The sequence below is a fragment of the Pygocentrus nattereri genome, chromosome 5 (assembly GCF_015220715.1).
Source record: "Pygocentrus nattereri isolate fPygNat1 chromosome 5, fPygNat1.pri, whole genome shotgun sequence".
NCBI classification, from domain to species: domain Eukaryota; kingdom Metazoa; phylum Chordata; class Actinopteri; order Characiformes; family Serrasalmidae; genus Pygocentrus; species Pygocentrus nattereri.
This window is the reverse complement of record NC_051215.1, coordinates 11,285,167-11,306,220: the sequence shown is the minus strand read 5'-3', so window position 1 is coordinate 11,306,220 and position 21,054 is coordinate 11,285,167. Positions and strand designations below refer to the sequence as shown.

At 38.8% G+C, this 21,054-nt stretch overlaps 1 protein-coding gene and 1 long non-coding RNA gene across 2 annotated transcripts; both read right to left on the bottom strand.

Annotated features, from left to right (window-relative positions):
• Positions 1-8,863: 8,863 nt before the first annotated feature.
• tmem109 (transmembrane protein 109) lies at positions 8,864-11,963 on the bottom strand. The gene is made up of 3 exons (XM_017695361.2): positions 11,360-11,963; positions 10,943-11,045; positions 8,864-9,352 (listed from the first exon to the last, which is right to left on the bottom strand). The coding sequence occupies exons 1-3, from the start codon at positions 11,555-11,557 to the stop codon at positions 8,988-8,990; spliced, it is 666 nt and encodes a 221-aa protein (XP_017550850.1). The 5' UTR covers positions 11,558-11,963; the 3' UTR covers positions 8,864-8,987.
• Positions 11,964-16,404: 4,441 nt separating this feature from the next.
• On the bottom strand, positions 16,405-19,652 carry LOC119263473. The gene is made up of 2 exons (XR_005130292.1): positions 17,464-19,652; positions 16,405-16,753 (listed from the first exon to the last, which is right to left on the bottom strand). It is a non-coding gene; the product is annotated as an uncharacterized LOC119263473 (long non-coding RNA).
• Between the last annotated feature and the right edge of the window lie 1,402 nt (positions 19,653-21,054).

Here is a 21,054-nt window from a genome sequence, read left to right as displayed (position 1 = left end):
GCCAACAAATTATGAATGATTTTTTAGCACAGTAGTAAAACAACAAGAATACATTGTACAATTGACACCCAACTTGATTTACCTCCTCACTGTCAAATGTTGAAATAGTGTGCAGTGTGCAAGTGTGGAGTACATATGTTAATAGGGGTGATAAAACAATATTTCTAAATGTTCAAAAGATATTGTAACTTAATACAACTTAATGATATTATGAAATAATATGTAGTCCAAAAACCAACAGTTATCAGTTCAAGGTCTGTCATACTATGCACGTACCAAAGATTAAATCATTTTACTGTAGCACTTTAAAGTAATTAGCGTTCAAAATAATTGCACTACTCAGCTAGAATCTTATGTTGTGTATTGTTGTGAAACTGTGCTTGGACCCCTTAATTGCTGCTTGCAGCTATATTAGTTTATTTATTGATTTTCACCCCTCTTAGATCTATGCTGATTGCTAAAACTCTCATAACTAGCCAGGCACCACTATAATAATTTGTTCAGGGTCAACATAAGGAATTTTGAATTTATCCATACCTAAAGGCCTTTGACCCACCAAAGAACATGAGCAACAAGACTCCTCTATGTCCTGGCACCCAAGTGGTAGAACATCCACTGGCTGTCTGAACAGAAGTCCTTGCTGTCTTCAAATGCTGACTGAAGACCCATCTTGTTGAAAAGCATTTAAGGAAAAACATTATCTATCCATACTATCTATGAATTATTTATGAACATTCATCTTGCAGTTATTAAACTATGCTGTATTTGAAATGCCTCAGTTCAATATGATGTGTGTTTCTATCAAAGTATCAGAACTAGTTAAGTATACATTACCTGAGTAGATAAATGTTGCAAATGTACATATATAACAATTTTTACCATTGAAATTGACATGGATATTTACTAGCAGTTTTTTGGTCCAAAATCTGTTTTCCCACTAGGACACACCATATGAGCATCCTTAGATCAAATTAAGCTTCAAGTTAGCTGGTTAAGCAAGAAATCCTGCCTTCTGAGACATTAACCATGGTAAACAGACTAAACACACTTGTTGCTCTGCACATTCAATGACATTATAATGGGGACTGTTGAGTTTTAGTTGCAGCCATGTGATTGGCTGATGAGCCATTTGTGTTAACAAGCAATTAAACCTAATAAAGTGGCCAGTGAGTGTATGATGACAATAGCAGATTGTTCACTTATATCCTCAGAAAAGTTCCCTTTGAATTCTCTCTCATTCATTCGCTTGCTGACATCAGATCCATCTGCTTGGAAATGATATCTGAAGTACAAGCAACTTTCCAAGATGTTTTCATACAATGTTTGCAACTATACATGTACACCTTAGAGGTCTCCAAATCCCCAAAACTTGCGTATGCATACATATTGGGATAGTGTGTGAAATGTTAGTAATAAAAGCAGAAAGCAGTAATTAGTAAATTCTGTTTGACTTGTATTCAATTGAAGACAATACAAATACACAGTATGTGATTATTTACCCTATTAACTAAATTGTTTGTAAATATACACTCATTCAAAATTTGATGCCTGCAACACTTTTGAAAAAAAGTTGGGACAGGAGCATGCTTACTACTGTGTTACATCACACTTCCATTTATCAACACCTAATAATCATTTGGGGACTGAAGACACAAACTGATCCTAGTTTTGAAAACGTGTTGTTTTTTTAATCTTCAGAACAAAACGATATGGGACCTTTGTTTTGTATTTTGAGCTTAATAATACACCACATTTAGTCTAAAGTTACTCAAATCAGTTACTCAAAATGTTCCTCAGGGTTCAATTCTGGGACCAATATTCTTTTCAACGTATATCAATAATTAAGGTTCTTCTGTAAGTTGATAACACTATTTTACACTGTTCAGCAGACTGTACAGTCTGTGGTTAATATATAAAAGTCTTTTAATGCCATTTAAGTTGTATTCTATATTCATAGACTTTTACTGAACATTAATAAAACTAAGACCTGAACTTTCCTAAATGGTTTCTCTATTAAAATGATAAATGAATATTAAGACATTTGTGTGGAAAATAAACTGAGGAAAAAACTTCTACAGAGAAATAATCATGTTTCTCATTGTACAGTAGAACGATGATTGTGGAAGTGACTTTTATGACTGTGCTGGACAATGGAGATGTGACCTATAAGCATGTTAAAGTCAGTATTCTTAAGCAACTGCTAAAGTGGGTTGTCATTTTCTAATGGTTAGACACAATGTATTACATTCTTTTGTTATTATTCCCAACTGCCTCTTATATATTATTTTTAATTTCTTTATTGTTATTTTAATAGTTTAATGCTAACTGTACTTGGTTTATTTGTTTTTTTTATTTGCTAGGTCTCAGCTTCATTGAAAATGAGGTCTAAATAAGAAAGGAGAACAATTTCTGTGCAACTTATAGCCTTTTACTGTGTGTAGTTCCTCATGGTGTATAAACTGTAAAGTAACAGAGTTCCAAATAATATTATATAATTTACAACACTGTCAAAAATGTATGCAGGACATAAAACATTTCTGTTTGTCCTTTCTTCACTGAATACACTTTTCTTACACTTACAGTGTGAAAGCAAACTGATAGTTTGCACAGGACCAGTGGCAATTAGATAAAAAGAATTTTTAAAGAGACTTATCTAGAACAAACAATGCTAGTGAGAACCACCTGACATTGAAAATAAAATGCAGAATAAGAGTATTTAATAAAGAGATCACCAAGAGATCAGACATTGCCAGAACAGATGAGCATCTTTGGCTGCATTTGGTTACATTTTTAGAAAATATGCAGCCAGTTTTAATCAAGCTTTTACCCCTAAAAGAAAAGCCTTTGTTGCATAGAATCTGTGGTTTAATTTAATGGAATTCCAGGAGGGAATTATATGAGAAATTATAATATTTTGAAATAAGGCTCAGACTTTTATTATGTTATTATATCGTGGCACTGTAGAAAAACTCACACTACTAACAAAAATATCCAATAAAACAACAGTATGATGAAATGGCCATGGCCAAAAACAACCTTCACCACCAAATTATTTGAGTGGAATAGCTTCAAATACATCTGCATATTCCTTAAGAAATACAGACACTGGAAATTCATCATTCCAGTTAAACAGACTGTGCTTCATACAGGATGGGTTGCTGAGAATGGCATGGCACAGGCTCATCTCCTACAGTGCTCTGTAGACAGTGACTCTATTGATCTACTCAGACGATCCTGTGTCTATTTGCTTATTTTCTGAAGGACTTGCTTGTCTTTTATGTGATATCATTCTTAAAGACAGATCTTTAAGGGTTCTTTGAGACACAGGTTCTACATAGAACCGTGAACACTAAAAGAACCATCTGCATGCTTAAATAATTCTTTGCATGGTGAGATGGCTCTTCAGATAGATGGAGAATGTGTTTTATATTTTCGAAAATGGTTCTATATAGCACCAAAAAGGGTTCTGCCATTGTTATAATGTCAAGTTTGTTACAACAGAAGAACCTTTTGGGGCTTTATAGAACCATTTTCAAAAAGATTCTATACAAAACCATATATTACACATTTTCCATCAATCTGGGGAACCATTTCACCATGCAAAAAATGTAAGCATGCAAAGGGCTCTTTGAGTGATTATGGTTCTACATAGAACCACTGTCTTTATTAAAGAACCTTTAATTCTTTTTAAGTGAGTTTTACCAAATCAGCCAGTGAATTCTTTGAATAATAAGACTCTCAGTGATCACTCAGAACTTTGTGTGTGCTCTTTTGTGGAATTCATTCTCTGTGTGGCACCTTAAGAAGTACAGATGTTAACATTGATCTTAACATTGTCTCTGGATGTTTGGCACCCAGTTCAGATTACTGGAGAGTTGTGGTCCCAGGAACGTTATACTTTTGACCTGTTCTGAAGAACTGTTGAGGGACTGGTGCACTCTGGTGCTTTCTATGTTTCTGATGGTAAAAACTGGAAGAGGTTTTTGTAAAGAGACGCAGAGACTATCATATTCCTCTTGACTCATGGAGACCCATTAGCACGGTTTGGGGGGAAAAAATCACTGAAGAAGCTGGTGCACAAAGTGAATGTGTTCACTTGTGCAGGACAGTTTCACTGCAAATCCATACGGAGTTATTCCGATTGATCGACTTCATCCTACGATGAAATGTTTATATCATGATGGGATGGGTCTCCTCCAGGATGACCGTGCCCAGTACAGAGGACCAAGATGTGAGACAGGAACCTCCACCACCATCAAAAAGATTCGGAGAGTAGCTGCGGTTCATACTGAAAGTTGGGCCAAAATTCAGCTCAACAGGCCACAAATTTATCACTGCAAAGAATTTTTTGATTAGAATATTTAATAATCTCTACACAATATGTAATATATAACTAGAAGAATCATAACAACGTGCAGGCAACCTGGAGCTTCAAGACAACAGAATCTCTGTACTATTCCTGTTTCAAATCTGTGGAACAGCACTTTCCTTACTCTTTTAAATGTAATCTAAAAGAAATGTAGATTCTAGCCAAAGTAACAAAAAAAGTAAAAGTCTATTTAGTGCTGTGGTGATGCTTTAGAGAACATCAGCTCAGCACAAGTAATGAGTGCTGTGTAAACACACCCTTGCTGTCACACTCTGCTGCAACTGTGCATCTCCTCTGCTTAAAGAGGAATTACTACTATTTTCACAAATGATCCACAGTTAAATGGTTAAGATGTAAGCAAAGTTCAGAGTGGTTTGAGGTTCATCATCATGAAACACATGGAGTCAAGACTGCTCACAGTGATGGTAATGGGAGCCAGACTTGTAAAGAAATTAAAGCTATTTCACAGAAATGCATTACATGAATAAAAAAACAAGTTTCCTGAGATGATAGCTTTGAAAGGTTTTGGCCTAAAAAATATTTTTAAGAATGTATCCATTCATGGCAGGTAAATGTTGGGCATCCTAAGACAAAACAGTCCCCCAAATATGTATTCATTTATTTACTTATTTATTTTCCACTGTTTACCATTATAGAGGATAACTGCCCATTTTGGATATTTTGGTGCACATATTGCAGTCCCTGGTTTCTCATTCAATAAGGCACAAATAATGTAAATGTAATCTCAAAGGTACAACCGTGGTTTTAAGGTCCAACTGTGTACCTTATATAGGTTTTTCCCACTGGAAAAGTATAAATTTGTACCTTTTCATATCTTAATGTTATAAAACAGAACAATTAAATAAAAAGCCTGGAGACGAGACAGGGTGTGTGGAGTCAATAGAACTTAGAAAATATAATTTCATTGGATTTTGGTACAACCACGATTCCAATGAAGTTGGGACACTGTGTAAAACATAAATAAAAACAGAACACGATTATTTGCAAATCCTTTTCAACTGAATACACTACAAAGACAAGATATTTAATGTTCAAACGGATAAACTTTATTGTTTTTTTGCAAATATTCACTTATTTTTAATTTGATGCCTGCAACACGTTCCAAAGAAGTTGGGACAGGGGCAACAAAAGACTGAAGACTGAAGATTCAGAGAATCTGGAGAAATCTCTGCAAGTAAGCAGCAAGGCAGAAAACCAACATTGAATGCCCGTGACTTTCGATCTCGCAGGCGGCACTGCATTAAAAACCGACATCATTCTGTAACGGATATTACCACATGGGTTCAGGAACACTTCAGAAAACCATTGTCAGTGAACACAGTTCGTCGCTCCATCTACAAGTTAAAACTCTGCCATGCAAAGTGAAAGCCAGATATCAACACCACCCAGAAACGCCGCCGGCTTCTCTGGGCCTAAGCTCATCTGAGATGGACTGACGCAAAGTGGAAAAGTGTCCTGTGGTCTGACGAATTGTTTTTGGAAATCATGGATGTCGTGTCCTCCGGGCTGAAGAGGAAAAGGACTGTCCGGATTGTTATCAGCGCAAAGTTCAAAAGCCAGCATCTCTGATGGTATGGGGGTGTGTTAGTGCTCATGTAACTTGCAAATCTGTGAAGGCACCATTAATGCTGAAATGTACATACAGGTTTTGGAGCAACATACAGTGGGGAGAACAAGCATTTGATACACTGCTGATTTTTCAGGTTTTCCCACTTGCAAAGCATGTAGAAGACTGTAATTTTTATCATAGGTACTCTTCAACTGTGAGTGATGGAATCTAAAACAAAAATCCAGAAAAATACATTGTATGATTTTTAAATAATTAATTTCCATTTTATTGTGTGAAATAAGTATTTGATACACCAGAAAAAGAAACTTAATATTTGGTACAGAAACCTTTGTTTGCAATTACAGAGATGAGACGTTTCCTGTAGTTCTTGACAAGGTTTGCACACACTGCAGCAGGGATTTTGGCCCACTCCTCCATACAGATCTCCTCCAGAGCCTTCAGGTTTCGTGGCTGTCGCTGGGCCACACGGACTTTAAGCTCCCTCCAAAGATTTTCTATTTGATTCAGGTCTGGAGACTGGCTAGGCCACTCCAGGACCTTAAGATGTTTCCTACGGAGCCACTCTTTAGTTGCCCTGGCTGTGTGTTTTGGGTCGTTATCATGCTGGAAGACCCAGCCACGACCCATCTTCAGTGCTCTTACTGAGGGAAGGAGGTTGTTGGCCAAAATCTCACGATACATGGCCCCATCCATCCTTCCCACAATACGGTGCAGTCGTCCTGTCCCCTTTGCAGAAAAGCATCCCCAAAGAATGATGTTTCCACCGCCATGCTTCACGGTTGGGATGGTGTTCTTGGGGTTGTACTCATCATTCTTCTTCCTCCAAACATGACGAGTGGAGTTTAAACCAAAAGGTTCTATTTTTGTCTCATCAGACCACATGACCTTCTCCCATTCCTCCTCTGGATCATTCAGATGGTCATTTGCAAACTTCAGACGGGCTTTGACATGCGTTGGCTTGAGGAAGGGCACCTTGCGTGCACTGCAGGATTTTAATCCTTGACGGCGTAGAGTGTTACTGATTGTTTTCTTTGAGACTGTGGTCCCAGCTCTATTCAGGTCATTGACCAGGTCCTGCCGTGTAGTTCTGGGCTCATTCCTCACCTTCCTCAAGATCATTGATGCTCCACGAGGTGAGATCTTGCATGGCGCCCCAGACCGAGGGAGATGTTATTTTGCATTTCTTCCATTTTCTAATAATTGCACCAACAGTTGTTGCCTTCTCACCAAGCTGCTTGCCTATTGTCCTGTAGCCCATCCCAGCCTTGTGCAGGTCTACAATTTTATCCCTGATGTCCTTACACAGCTCTCTGGTCTTGGGCATTGTGGAGATGCTGGAGTCTGACTGATTGAGTGTGTGGACAGGTGTCTTTTATACAGGTAACGAGTTCAAACAGGTGCAGTTAATACAGGTAATGAGTGGAGAACAGGAGGGCTTCTTAAAGAAGAAGTAACATGTCTGTGAGAGCCAAAATTCTTACTGGTTGATAGATGATCAAATACTTATTTCACACAATAAAATGGAAATTATTTAAAAATCATACAATGTATTTTTCTGGATTTTTGTTTTAGATTCCATCACTCACAGTTGAAGAGTACCTATGATAAAAATTACAGTCTTCTACATGCTTTGCAAGTGGGAAAACCTGAAAAATCAGCAGTGTATCAAATACTTGTTCTCCCCACTGTTTGCTGCCATCCAAGCAACAACTTTTTCAGGGACTTCCCAGCTTATTTCAGCAAGACAATGCCAAGCCACATTCTGCACGTGTTACAACAGCGTGGCTTCGTAGTAAAAGAGTGTGGGTACTAGACCGGCCTGCCTGCAGTCCAGACCTGTTTCCCATTGAAAATGTGTGGCGCATTATGAAGCGCAAAATACGACAACGGAGACCCCGGACTTTTGAGCAACTGAAGTTGTACATCAAGCAAGAATGGGAAAGAATTCCACCTACAAAGGTTCAACAATTAGTGTCCTCAGTTCCCAAATGCTTATTGAGTGTTTTTAAAAGGAAAGGTGATGTAACACAGTGGTAAACATGCCCCTGTCCCAACTTCTTTGGAACGTGTTGTGGACATCAAATTCAAAATGAGTGAATATTTGCAAAAAGCAACAAAGTTTATCCATTTGAACATTAAATATCTTGTCTTTGTAGTGTATTCAATTGAATATAGGTTGAAAAGGATTTGCAAATCATCGTATTCTGTTTTTATTTATGTTTCACACAACATCCCAACTTCATTGGAATTGGGGTTGTACAATTATGTTCCCTGACTAAAGGTACTGAGATGTAGGGTACCACCCCAGTGACAAGAGGGGTAGTGCCCCAGTGACAGTTTCATACCCTTTTTTGAGAGATAGGTTTACCTGTAATCCACCACTTCACATGAAACCACTCTAACTGACTTTGTTCACTTTTCATCAACTGCATTATGCAGAAAGGACAGAAATGTATGGTAGAATATGGTGCTGGAAATGTGAAAAAAATCAGTGGAATTCCAATTAAATTGGAATTAAATTTCCACAGCCGTATTCATCAAGTACATCATGAAATGAGAATGTTTCTGTAACATTTTAGGTTTGTAAACTAAAACAAAAAAATATTGAAAAATAAAAAGCAACTTTTCACGCTCTTACAGACACAGAGGATGTAAATAAAACTAGAAAAAACTCAACGCCATTCAAGTACACAGTTTCTGAATGTAACTAGAAACTGGCAACTGTGTGGAACTACCACAACGCCTCTCCCTGTATCAACGCTTCCCAGTCTCAGTGCTGGACTAACACAGTTGTGTTTTCCTGACTCAACACAACTGATTCACACCTGAAGATCTTGAAGATTAGTGTTTGTGTTGAATTAATTGAGTTAGAGCTGCCAAAACACTAAGGTTTGCAGTCAGAGTCAGGGACTGAGAAACATTTATATGAACATGACCCACACACCACAAAGTCAATCAAAGTCAGTGCCTCTTATAATATGATCATGGCTGGTTTTTAGCAGAACCCCTTCGATTTTTTTGCATCCATCATTCTTCCTTGCGCTTCTTTTCCACCTCTCTCAGCCGTCTCTCCAGCACTTTGACTTTTGCCTCCAAGTGAGTGGTGGCACCTCCCCCGAAAGGTGACGGTCCAATGCCCAGCAGGACACAGGCAAGCACCAGCCCAGCTAGTCTCATTGCTGTGGTTTCTGCACTGGCTCCAGAATCACTCAGAATCAAGCCAAACAAGGCAACGGCAAAGGCGATCTTCAGCAGCCACAGAGTGCGCCGCACAAGCCCAGCAAACAAGTGCACTGCCAAGGACAAAATCCAGTATCCAAGCACTGCTAGCAGGGCCCACTTAGTGACAAAGATCACACCTTCAGGGGTGACGCGCTTCACAGGAAGATTGGCTTAACAAAAAGAAAAATTCATATCAGCAACAGTTCTCTAAATCCTGCTTTCAATGTTTACCTTATACAAACTAACAGATAGCATTCATTAAAATGCACTAAAAAAACTGATGTTTATTTTGGCCAAATGCTGTTTTGAGCTTGAACAATTTCAACCAAGGACAATGATAATGGGGATATAGCAAATATTAAACTATCCTAAATGTAGTTTGCCCTGTTTTTCACCGTGTTAGAGTGACAACTTACAGCTACAGATCATAGAGATATAAATTTCTAATCTTTTAAACTTGTGTCAGACAAATTCAAGCTCTAATAGTTATTGGCTGGAGACGACTGTTGTGTGCTAGGTTATGTGCTGTTAAGAGTTGACTGAACAATTTGATATTTAGTCATCGCGACCTTCACTACCAAACATCACCTCCCCATCACTATGACTTTGTTGGGTTACTTCCACAGTGCTATGGTTTTGCGTAGCACTGGTTTAGTGAAGATGACACAATAACAACACAGAAAACTACACAGCTAACCTAGCTTGCTTTCCAAACAGTCACTGACACATGTTAGACTAGGCTTTATATCACCACTCCTCTCTTAATGTAAGGTAAATTTCTCCAAATAAGGCATTTCTCACTGAGTGCAGTTTTTTTGTCATGTGTTCTGTTGTGTGTCTGTGAAAGTTTTGTTTTTTCCAAACCTTTCTGGTCATCTTCTCTTTACAGTTTGGAACAAATATACCAGAATATCTGTAGTAAGCTGAGAAGAAACTCAAAATGAATTGAGATTTGACTTTAATGGAACAGTTTGTCATTACTGATCAGTATCTCTGATATTAAGAACCCGTTTAGACTAATAAATAATCAATTTACTACAATCAATCAATCTACTACATACTTCACCCAACAGAACACTTACAAACAACCCAGCGGAAGTTCAAAGTATCTTTATACACTTAAAAAGATGATTCTTTGAGGGATATTTAGAAAGGAAAATGCATCTTTAATAGAACCAAGTGTTCTACATAGAATCATTTCATGCTTAAATGGTTCTCTGCAAGGTGTTAACCTCCTGATTGATGGAGAAACTGCTGTATGTGGTTCTATATAGCAGTAAAAAGTGTTATTCTCTTGTTACAAGCTTGATGTCATAATAGCAGAACCCTTATTAGTGCTATATAGAACCATTTTCAAAATGGCTCTATTTAGAACCATATACAACACATTCTCCATCAATCTGAAGAACCAATTAAGCATGAAATAATTCTATATAGAACTCACAACTCAAGTCTCACTTTATTTGGATAGAGCCCTATAGATTATCTACCGATGTTAAAATGGGTAACCAACTATCTGCTGACTCTAAACAATGGTGGGGTTTGGACCAGGGTTAGAATCAGGGTGAGGCTTGGGATTAGGTCTTGGGCTGAGGTTAAGGTCAGGTTTAAGATTAGGGCCAGGTTTAATGATGGTCAATTTAGTAGATATTGAGCTGAATGTAACTTTAAAGTAAATTAAGCATCTGAAGTGGACTATGAACATAAAGCGTTACATAATAATAATAATAATAATAATAATAATAATAATAATAATTCACCATTCATTCCAGATGCCCCCAGCATTTCTGCTCCATATGTAGCCAGTATGTTCAGCCCATCAGCTACAGCCTTTGAGGTCAATGTTGTGACCTCATTTACTTTCTGTTCAAAGACATAAACACAAAATAATCATTAAACATTCACTGTTAATAAAATGTACAGACCCTAAGGTGACATTGCCATTATTCTTAATAAGGCAACAACTGAAATATTTGAGCCATAAATGACTAAACTGAGGCCACAAATTATTACATTGAAGCCACAAGGTACGTTTCACATTAATATAGCAATCTGTCGTTGAACTTGGCCTTAATATATTCATTCGTGGCCACTCCTTATTGAAAACTACCACCGTGTCACCTCAGGGGCTCCGTAACTTTGTGCCCTCTTCATGGCAAAACCTGAGGTCTACCTACCTTAAGCCCCGAGTCCACCAGCTGCCGTCCGACCAGAGAGACCAGAAAACCGTGTCCATCCTCACACAAACCTGTGAAAGCCGAGTTCAAAGTTTGCCACACTGTCGAAGCCGTTGGCTGATTTTCAGACCCAGAGAAGTGAGTCACACATGTCGGTACGGACAGAAGCAGCATTACCGCGACTACAGCCACCTCCATTTTAAAACACCAGCCACTTCAACTGCTGGACACACAAACGGGCAGGTTTTCCGCTCTCCAGGCGAACAGCCTGAGTTATAGAGTAGTTGCTCGCCTAGCTAGGACATCTAAAACAGCTCCAGTTTGGCTGAGGAGATGAATGATTTTGCAGACAGTGTTTTACCGCCAGGAGAGGAAACAGGAACTCGGAGAGAGCATGGAAAAGCGGGCGAGGCGAGGTGTGGTCAGTGTGGAGTTTGGGGCAGGGCTTTAGGGCTGTGGGTCTTTAGCTCTGTTAGCTCCGCTCTCCGGCTCGGTCAGTCAGCCTGTTCAGAAACAGACTAAAGCGCGGGTTCAGTTCAGAGGCGGTGACGCGAGCTCGAGCACTTAAACGCACACTTCTGTGTTAAAAACTGTATCAACGTGTCCGAGTCACGTGACACGCTGTTACGTCATATGCTGTCGTTTTTTTGTTTTTTTTTTTAAGTTTCTGGTGTTTGACCGCTAGAGGGCGACACCCCAACGTGAACCCGCTCCAAACGTACAGAACCCCATACAGCTGGGTCTGAGCTGTGCTGGGCCCCGTTCCCTAACAGCATGTTAGGCTTAAAGGGAATTCCACCAGTGTTTCAGAATGTCTGAGTAATTCAGTACTTGAGATGTGAACAGAGTCAGAGTGTCCTGACGTGTAACAGTTCATTGTACAGATTTCTATACAGTGGTGGTGATGGGAACCAGGGGTACACACATTTTATTTACTATCCAAAACCACCAGTGAAGTTTACATATGGAATGATGATGATGATGATGGTAAAATAGTCATAAATCTGAAGGGAAAAAAAAGTTTTCTTTGGGGACTATTTTGCCTTTTAATGCCCTCCACGAATCCCTCCGCCTTTGACTGACAGACACTAAACAGCATGTACTCATTCAGGGCAGGTCTCCAGGTTCTATTCCACCTCCATGCTGACCCTCACTCCTCTATGTGTCGTTTTTCCTCCCTCGTTCCTCCCATAGAGTCCCATTCACTTTTACCTTTACATAAGCCCTATTATTTCCTTTGCCTAACAGCCAAAATGTGCGTGCGTACATCTAAACTACTGAATTAAGCACAAGTTTTGAAAAATCAATGGGTTTGCCCTTTAATGTCTTTGCACTGAAATACCAGCAGGTTGAAGAAAGGTAAGGAAAAGCCATTTTCAGTCTCAGTTCATCAAGTTATGGAATCCCAAGAGCCCTGAGTTTTTAGGTGTTTTTCTGTTGTTGCAGTTGTTGTTGTTTTGTCAGTGCACTTACAGGATTTGACCAGCAGAGATTGTTTTCGGCGTTTTGTGTGTTTCACACAGGGAATGGAGTTTCCCGTATTGACTCAGTCAGTAAAGCTTCTGTCTGTTCTTTCTGCACGTGTAAACTGGTTAACAGTAAATGACTTATTTTAAACGACAAGCTGTTTTATTTTCCCCATATACAAAGGAAACATAGTTCCACTTCTAAGTATGTGTAAAGTTTGACATATGTAAATACTAAAAATGAAAACTGTCACATGTATTTCATCTACATAGAGCAGTACATAGCAAAAACATCAGCGAGCTCATATCACCCCGGGTTTGAAAGAACTGCACTGGCTGCCAGTATCTTTTAGGATAGATTTAAAGTTCTGCAACTACTTTTTAAAGCTCAGGATGACTTTAAAGCACTTAGTCTGTTTATGTTCCAGCATGTTATGTTAGATCTGCACACCTTCTGAAAATGTCTTGTGTAAAATACAGAAAAAATGGACTCTTTCTGTTATTACACTTCTAAACTGTGGAACTCAATTCAGTATTTTATTGGAAGGGAAATATCTAATATCTTTATAATTAGACGGTCAAGCTCAGTGCACACTAAGAAATATCTGAAAATGTAGCTCTTTAATTTAGCATTCAATTAAATTATTGCTGATTTTTTGTATTCTTCTTTTTAATTTGATCTGGGTCATTGTTTTATTATATTAACACTCATAATTCCCTCTATTGCTGGTAAGCCTTATCACCTGTCTGTAAAGCCCTTTGAGCTTCCACAGGTATAAAAAGTGCTCTATCAACGGAATTATTATTATTATTATTATTATTATTAGTAGTAGTAGTAGTAGTAGTATTAGTAGTATTAGTATTAGTATTAGTATTAGTAGTAGTGCATATTGTCATATTGACATATACCTAAATATTAAAAATAGCACAAATCAATATATTTAGCAGAAACAGTGGGATTTCAAAAGTTTGAGATCATCTGGGACTTTTTTTTATATAAAACAAAGATTTTATTAATGTCAGCAATTCACTATTTGGCCACCACTCTCCCAAGTATTAGCCCTGTTCCCAAATCAAACCACCTGTACTTAATCTCCTAATTGGTCACACCTTAAATACTCCTCCCATTCAGCCAGTCAGTGTGACTTATTGCCAGTCCCTTTGTGTCTGACTACTGGCTGTTTGTTTTGTCTGTATTGCTAGTATCTTGAACCTCTGCCTGATTTATTGGATTCTGCTTTTGCCTTTTGCCCCTTTTGCTCTGTCTGCCCAGCTTGTTTTCTCTGTTACGACCCTTTTTGCTGTGCCTTTAGACATCGAGTTTTGGATTCTGTTTTTTGTCAATAGATCTGCATATGGATCCTTTTCAAATTCCAGAGTTTGCTTTGTCGCAATTAAATGTAATACGTATTAAATTTTAGAAGAAATATGCAAGATTTTATACTATTTCTATGTCACCTTTCAAAGCAAAATTAAGCTCATTTGGGACACTGACAATATACAGCTAGGCCCAGAAATATTTGGACAGTGACACAATCTTCATGATTTGGGCTCTGCATGCAACCACATTGGATTTGAAATGAAACAACTGAGATGCAATTGAAGTGTAGACTTTTAGGTTTAATTCAAGGGGCAGCACGGTGGCGCCTCACAGCGAGGAGGGCCTGGGTTCGATTCCCCTGCCGGGTGACCTCTCTGTGTGGAGCATGTTCTCCCCGTGTCTGCGTGGGTTTCCTCCGGGTTCTCCGGTTTCCTCCCACAGTCCAAAAACATGCAGTCAGGCCAATTGGACATGCTAAATTGCCCCTGTGTGTGAGTGACTGTCTGTGTCTGTCTGTCTGCCCTGCGATGGACTGGTGACCTGTTCAGGGTGTATCCTGCCTTCCGCCCAATGACCGCTGGGATAGGCTCGAGCACCTCCCCGTGACCCTGATGGAGAAGCGGCTTAGAAAATGGATGGATGGATGGGATGGATGGATCAAGGGGTTGCACAAAATTATCCTATGAAATGTTTAGGAATTGAAACCATTTTTCTACACAGCCTCCTCATTTCAGGGGTTCAAAAGTAATTGGGCAAATTAACTTTACCATAAATAAAATGTTCATTTTTAATACTTTGTTGAGAATTCTTTGCAGACAATGACTGCCTGATGTCTGGAACTCATGGACATCACCAAACGCTGGATTTCCTCCTTTGTGATGCTTTGCCAGGCCTTTACTGCAGCTGTCTTCAGTTGTTGCTTATTTGTGGGTCTTTCTGCCTTGTGTTTTGTCTTAAGCTAGTGAAATACATGGTCGAATGGGTTGAGATCTGGTGACTGGCTCAGCCATTGCAGAATATTCCACTTCTTTGCCTTAAAAACTCCTGGGATGCTTTCACAGTAAGTTTTGGCTCATTGTCCATCTGTACTGTGAAGTGACGTCCAATCAACCTTGCTGCATTTGGTTAAATCTGAGCAGAACTGATCCCTGTACATGTCAGGATTTGTCTGGCTGCTTCTGTCACATCAGTAAACACTACTGACCCAGTGCCATTGGACGCCATGCATGCCCATGCCATCACACTGCCTCCACCATGTTTTACAGACGACGTGGCGTGCTTTGGATCATGAGCCGTTCCAAGCCTTCTCCATACTATCGTCTTCCCATCATTCTGGTACAGATTGATCTTAGTTTCATCTGTCCAAAGAATGCTGTTTCAGGCTTCTTTATATGTTTTTTTTATGTCTAATCTGGCCTTTCTATTTTTGAGCTTGATTAATGGTTTGCACCTTGTGGTGAACCCTCTGTATTTGCTCTCATGAAGTCTTCTCTTTATAGTAGACTTGGATACTGTTACACCTACTTCCTGGGGAGTTTTCTTAGCTTGGGTGGAAGTTGTGAAGAGTTTCTCTTCACTATAGAAAGGATTCTGCTATCATCCACCACTGTTGTCTTCTGTAGACATCCAGGCCTTTTTAAGTTCCTGAGCTCACCAGTGCACTCTTTTCTCCCCAGAATGTACCAAACTGTTGATTTGACCACTCCTAACATTTCTCTCTGATGGATTTCTCCTATCTCTCTGATGGATTTCTATTTTCTATATTCTATTTCACTTCCATTGAGTGCTCCTTTGACTGCTCCTTTCACTAGGCTTAACTGTATGTACCTATGTTTTTCTTCCAAATGGATATACATCTAATTCTAATTGTCAATATGTTGTCACTGTTCTTGGACACAGTTGATTTTGTCTATTCAGTTGATTTTTTTGTCTGTAACAGTAAAAAAAATCAATCAGCAAGAAAATGAATGTGTCGTCAAAGATATCCGTACCATCCAATTGATCTGTGGGTAATCAAATTATTAGAGTCTATTCCCTGTAGAGGAAATGTGTAATTACCTCTAGACTCTTTATATTCCTATTCATATACCATTGACCCTTATACTACACCTAGGATTCTGTGGATTTGTGATAATAATGCAGTTTTCAGACCAGTGAGACTAACGTTTCTACCGCAAAGAATTTCAGCTAATAAAATTTCTTGTAATGTTAGATGTCAGAAGAAACGTTGGATGACAAAGTGTCTACAAACCAAGCAATGTTTTTCATTCATGAAGTGTTATTAATGAATCCCATTCAAGCTTACACTAACTGGACGGTTGTATTTTTGTGTATTTTTTAAACATTTACTTTGAAAACCACTTTGGTCTGACAATAAAACCCACAACACAATAAATCAGTATGAGCTAATCAATCAATGTACAAATGAAGAGTCAACAGGGAACAATATGAACATGGAGCTGAGAAAGAATAGCACAGATTCACACTGTAGAACTGGAAGATTAGAGAGATGAGAGAAACAGTATGAGAGGGAGTTGATTCCTTATTTCTTCTTCTGTGGATGGACAAGCTGAAGAGAGGGTTCAGCAGCCAAAACACATCTTTTTCCTGGAAAAAATAAATAAAAATGGTATATAAATATTAATATATAAGTGGGGGGGCAGTCATGGGCTGGAGGTAAGGGAATCAGCCCTGTGACCAGAAGGTCACTGGCTTGATCTCCTGAGCCCACAGTACGTGACTGAAGTGTCCTTGAGCAAGGCACCTAACTCCTAACTGCTCCCCAGCCGCTGTGGATAGGGCTGCCCACCACCCTGGGCAAGTGTGCTCACTTTCCCTGAGTGTGTTTGCTGACTAGGTGTGTATGTGGTGTTTCATTGAACTGGATGGGTTAAATGCAGAGGTGAAATTTCCACATTGTGGGACTAATATGAGTCACTTAATATGTTTATGCAGAAAAAATAAAAGGTACTTCAGGAGGCTTCCAGGGAATATCTGAGATCTGAGAATTTACCATCTACTTAAGGCCATAAAATTCCAAAGATATCCAGTGCCTTTACTGTTAGGGGCAGACAGATATGCTGAAATTTAAAACCTACAGTTACAATGATTACATTAGTTGTGAGTTGCAGCCATTAATATAGGCTGTGCTGACTAAAAGCTCAAGGTTGCTAGGTTAAACTCTTGGAATCTCGATCAGTAAAAGACAGTCTGTCTCCTCAGAGGTTTTGCCTCATACTGCGGCAGCCTGCAAATCATGTCTTTATCTTTCATTGTGACTGCTTAGTGCATAGCAGTGCGGTCATTGTAGTGCTTACTGTACATGTCCACCCCTGACAAGAACCAGACATGTAGCATTTCAGAATCCTTGTTTGCAACTGCCCTGTGGGTTAGAGGAGAGAAGAAAACACCAATTCAGCAATGACATACAACAGTCTGAAGGAAAATTCACTGCCCAGCAAAGACACTGTCCTAAACAGAAGAGAAGAAATGCTTACTGGATCATCTCCATGGCAACTCGCACCGCATTTTCACACAGCTGCCTTTCATGCACCGCACCTTCACACCATCACAGTGGCTGGTGTGTTAAAAAAAGTTCCTCTTAGTTCCCCTTGACAGTAACGGTCAAAAGTTTTACACAGTCAGAGAGGGAGTCATAAGTTATCTGACTTGATAAGTGATAATATTTCCATTTTTTTTAAAAGGTCACTTTAGACTGCAACATTTTCCTTGACAAAAACACAGTTCCCTGATTCAAGCAGTTTAAAGGGATTAAAGCATCCTACTGGACTGTGGACTTTCTAATCTCTTAAAATCTCTTACTGCTGTGTGCCATGTCGGATTTTCTGTTTTTTTCATGTTCGTGTAAACAATCCGTTCATTCTACTCTAATCTAAAGCAGAATAACTGAACAGCCTTTACAAGTAAATGTTTTGCTCCTTGACCAATTCTGATTCGTTGGGTACTGGAGGAATAGTTTACTATACTTCGTTTCTAGCAATAGTTCAATATTTCAATACAGTATCTCAAAACAATGATTTACTATGTCAAAACCATGACAGTGCATAAAAAAAAAATGTAATGCATTGAACTAATTACTTTTTTGTTCTCTAAATGTCAATAGTGAATAGCTGGAGAAGAAATAAGTCATTGTTTTGACACATTAAGTTAATACGTTTTTACTTAGACCATCGTATGCCGTCATTCCGAGAGGCTATTTCAAACTTTTCAAGACTACTATCAGGAACTTGGCAGGAATGGCCTTTCATAGCTTTTAATTGGTATCTCTTTCTCCCTAATATCAGTGTCTTGCTGCATGACCCAGGTTTCCGTCTGGTGACTCTGCCAAGAATTCTGTTTTTCCCCTTCATCTTTCTGATGGTGGAGTCATGAATGTTAGATTAGATAGGCCTGCAGATCCTGTGGGGAAGTCTTTCTTCCTCATGGATAATGTTACAGCTTGCATTTGGAAAAACTAGCAGAACTAAAGTCCTCTGGGAAGATTCCCTGTCATAGAAAACCTTCTCTACCTAAACAACGAGACTATGAATGTGCTTCAATCTGAATGTGGTTTGATAGATTTTCGATAATAATAATAATAATAATAATAATATTAAGTCAAGCAATAGCCATGGTCCGTTTATGTGAATTTTGTGTGGATGGACAATGTGTTGTAAAAGCCCAATCCAGTTATAGTTACACTGCACTGGATTTTTGTTCTTCTTTTTTTCATTCATACATGTCTAATAACTTTAAAGCTGCAGAATCTGGCTTTTTCCCCTGGAGTAACATGCATGATTTCACCCATTGGCTAATTTGTAAGCTCTTAATGACCTGAATCAGAAAATACTAAAGCAATGAAATCACAGAACTGAGCAGTCATGTTGCTCTACACTTGCACACTCACCCCTCCTCTGGTGTGCTCAACTAAGCCATCAAAGGAGGCAATGTGACTACAAGTATTTGCACCACAGCACAATAACAATTGATTTCACTAATGAGCTGAGCGCTTGACAGAATAAGGAAAGTAACCAGTGAAAGCACTGCACTACTTGCCAAGACAGAAGAAAATGCTTAACACTGCAGTCCACCAAACATAACTGAACTGAATGTTAAATGCAAGGAGAAGGAGAAGGCCAACGTTTTCTTCACATATCTTATACCTGACTGTGACTCCTTGCAAATCCCAGAACTGTACCTGTTTTTGATGACCAGCTGCAATGGGATGTTTCAAAAATGGTTCCTCCACCTGAAAGGAGGCTCCATTCGCCAACAGGTACTTTACCATGTCTATATGACCAAACTTACCATATAGACTATATGTAAGGGCTTGGTGCCATTATAGTTGTTATAATTAATATACATCTGAGCAGCGCAGGGAAAAAGAAAATGAGCAGAAATGACCAGGCAGTGGTTCTCATGAATATCATTTCCAAGAATGAGCAGTGAAGAGCCATGGTGGAAAATTATTATTATTATAATTTTTTTATTTTAAAGTGTTCTGAAATATGCCCTGCGATGGACTGGCAAGCTGTCCAGGGTGTTTCCATCGCAGGGCAGACAGACAGACACAGACAGTCACTCACACACTCACATCCAGGGGCAATTTAGCATATCCAATTGGCCTGACTGCATGTCCTTGGACTGTGGGAGGAAACCGGAGAACCTGGAGGAAACCCACGCAGATGTGTGTATTATATATGTATATCAGATATATATCATATTTATATATATATGCTTTTCTGAACAAGTACTGTATATCAGCTGAATAACTGAATATTTCATTAAAATATTCAAAATTCAAAGAAAAATACATTTTGTTAAGAAAACATTTACATTTTCTTAAAAACAAACTTGAGAACGTTCTTACGTTCAGAAAAGACATTCTTATGAACCCCTTAGCATTGTTTTAGGATCCTTTTTAGAAACCTTCTGTGAATCCGGACTCTCAGTTTTTGTTGACACCCATAGTTGGATTTCCTTTCGCTGGCTTTTCAGAAGAACCATGACCATGTACTTTTTTTGCTGTATTTGAGGTTTATTTCTCATGTGTCAGTCATTTATTATAAAACAGTTTTTTCTCTATTGTACACCTGAAGGCATGTTCCAGATATTCCAGACTTTAGACTAATGGTTTGATGAATGTGGCAGTGATCTAAAGTAGGTGCCCATTATCCAGACAGTTCCACAAGGAACTCTAAGAATGGCCTCAGTTGCCTTAGTGGTTGGTGTAGTGTAGTGGGTAACACCTCTGCCTTCTACGCTATAGACTAGGGTTCAATCCCCCACCTGGGTAAGCGCCCTACACTATACCAATAAGAGTCCTTGGGCAAGATTCCTAACACAACCTTCACCTACTTGTGTATAATGATCAAATTGCAAATCGCTCTGGATAAGAGCCTAGAGAAAAGATAAGAGACTAGAAGAACGAATTTTACAAAGAAGCAACAAAATATTTTTTTTCCGTTTTTCTATAGCAAACAGGTTTTAGGTAGTAGGGTTCTAGCAGAGCCATAGAGAGAGAGAGAGAGAGAGAGAGAGAGAGAGAGAGAGAGAGAGAGAGAGACGGTCCTGTGATTCGTGTAGACTTCAGATAGTTCCAGAATCTCCTTTGTGGACAATTTAAATCCATAAACACAGCGACAGAACTGCGTCTTTTGATACTTAGCAGTCAATAAATGTATTGATTTGCAATATTTGTATAGAAAACCAACACGTGTGTGTAGTTACAACAATATGATATATTGATAAAGTCAACCGCAACCCTGACGGAGAAGCGGCTTACATAATGGATGGATGGATGGATAAAGTCAAATTTGTAAACAGCTATCGGTACTTGGTTGGCATGTTGGGTTAATGTTAACATGGTTTCAAAGTGTGTTGTTGTTTCATTGCTTTGACTTTTCAAT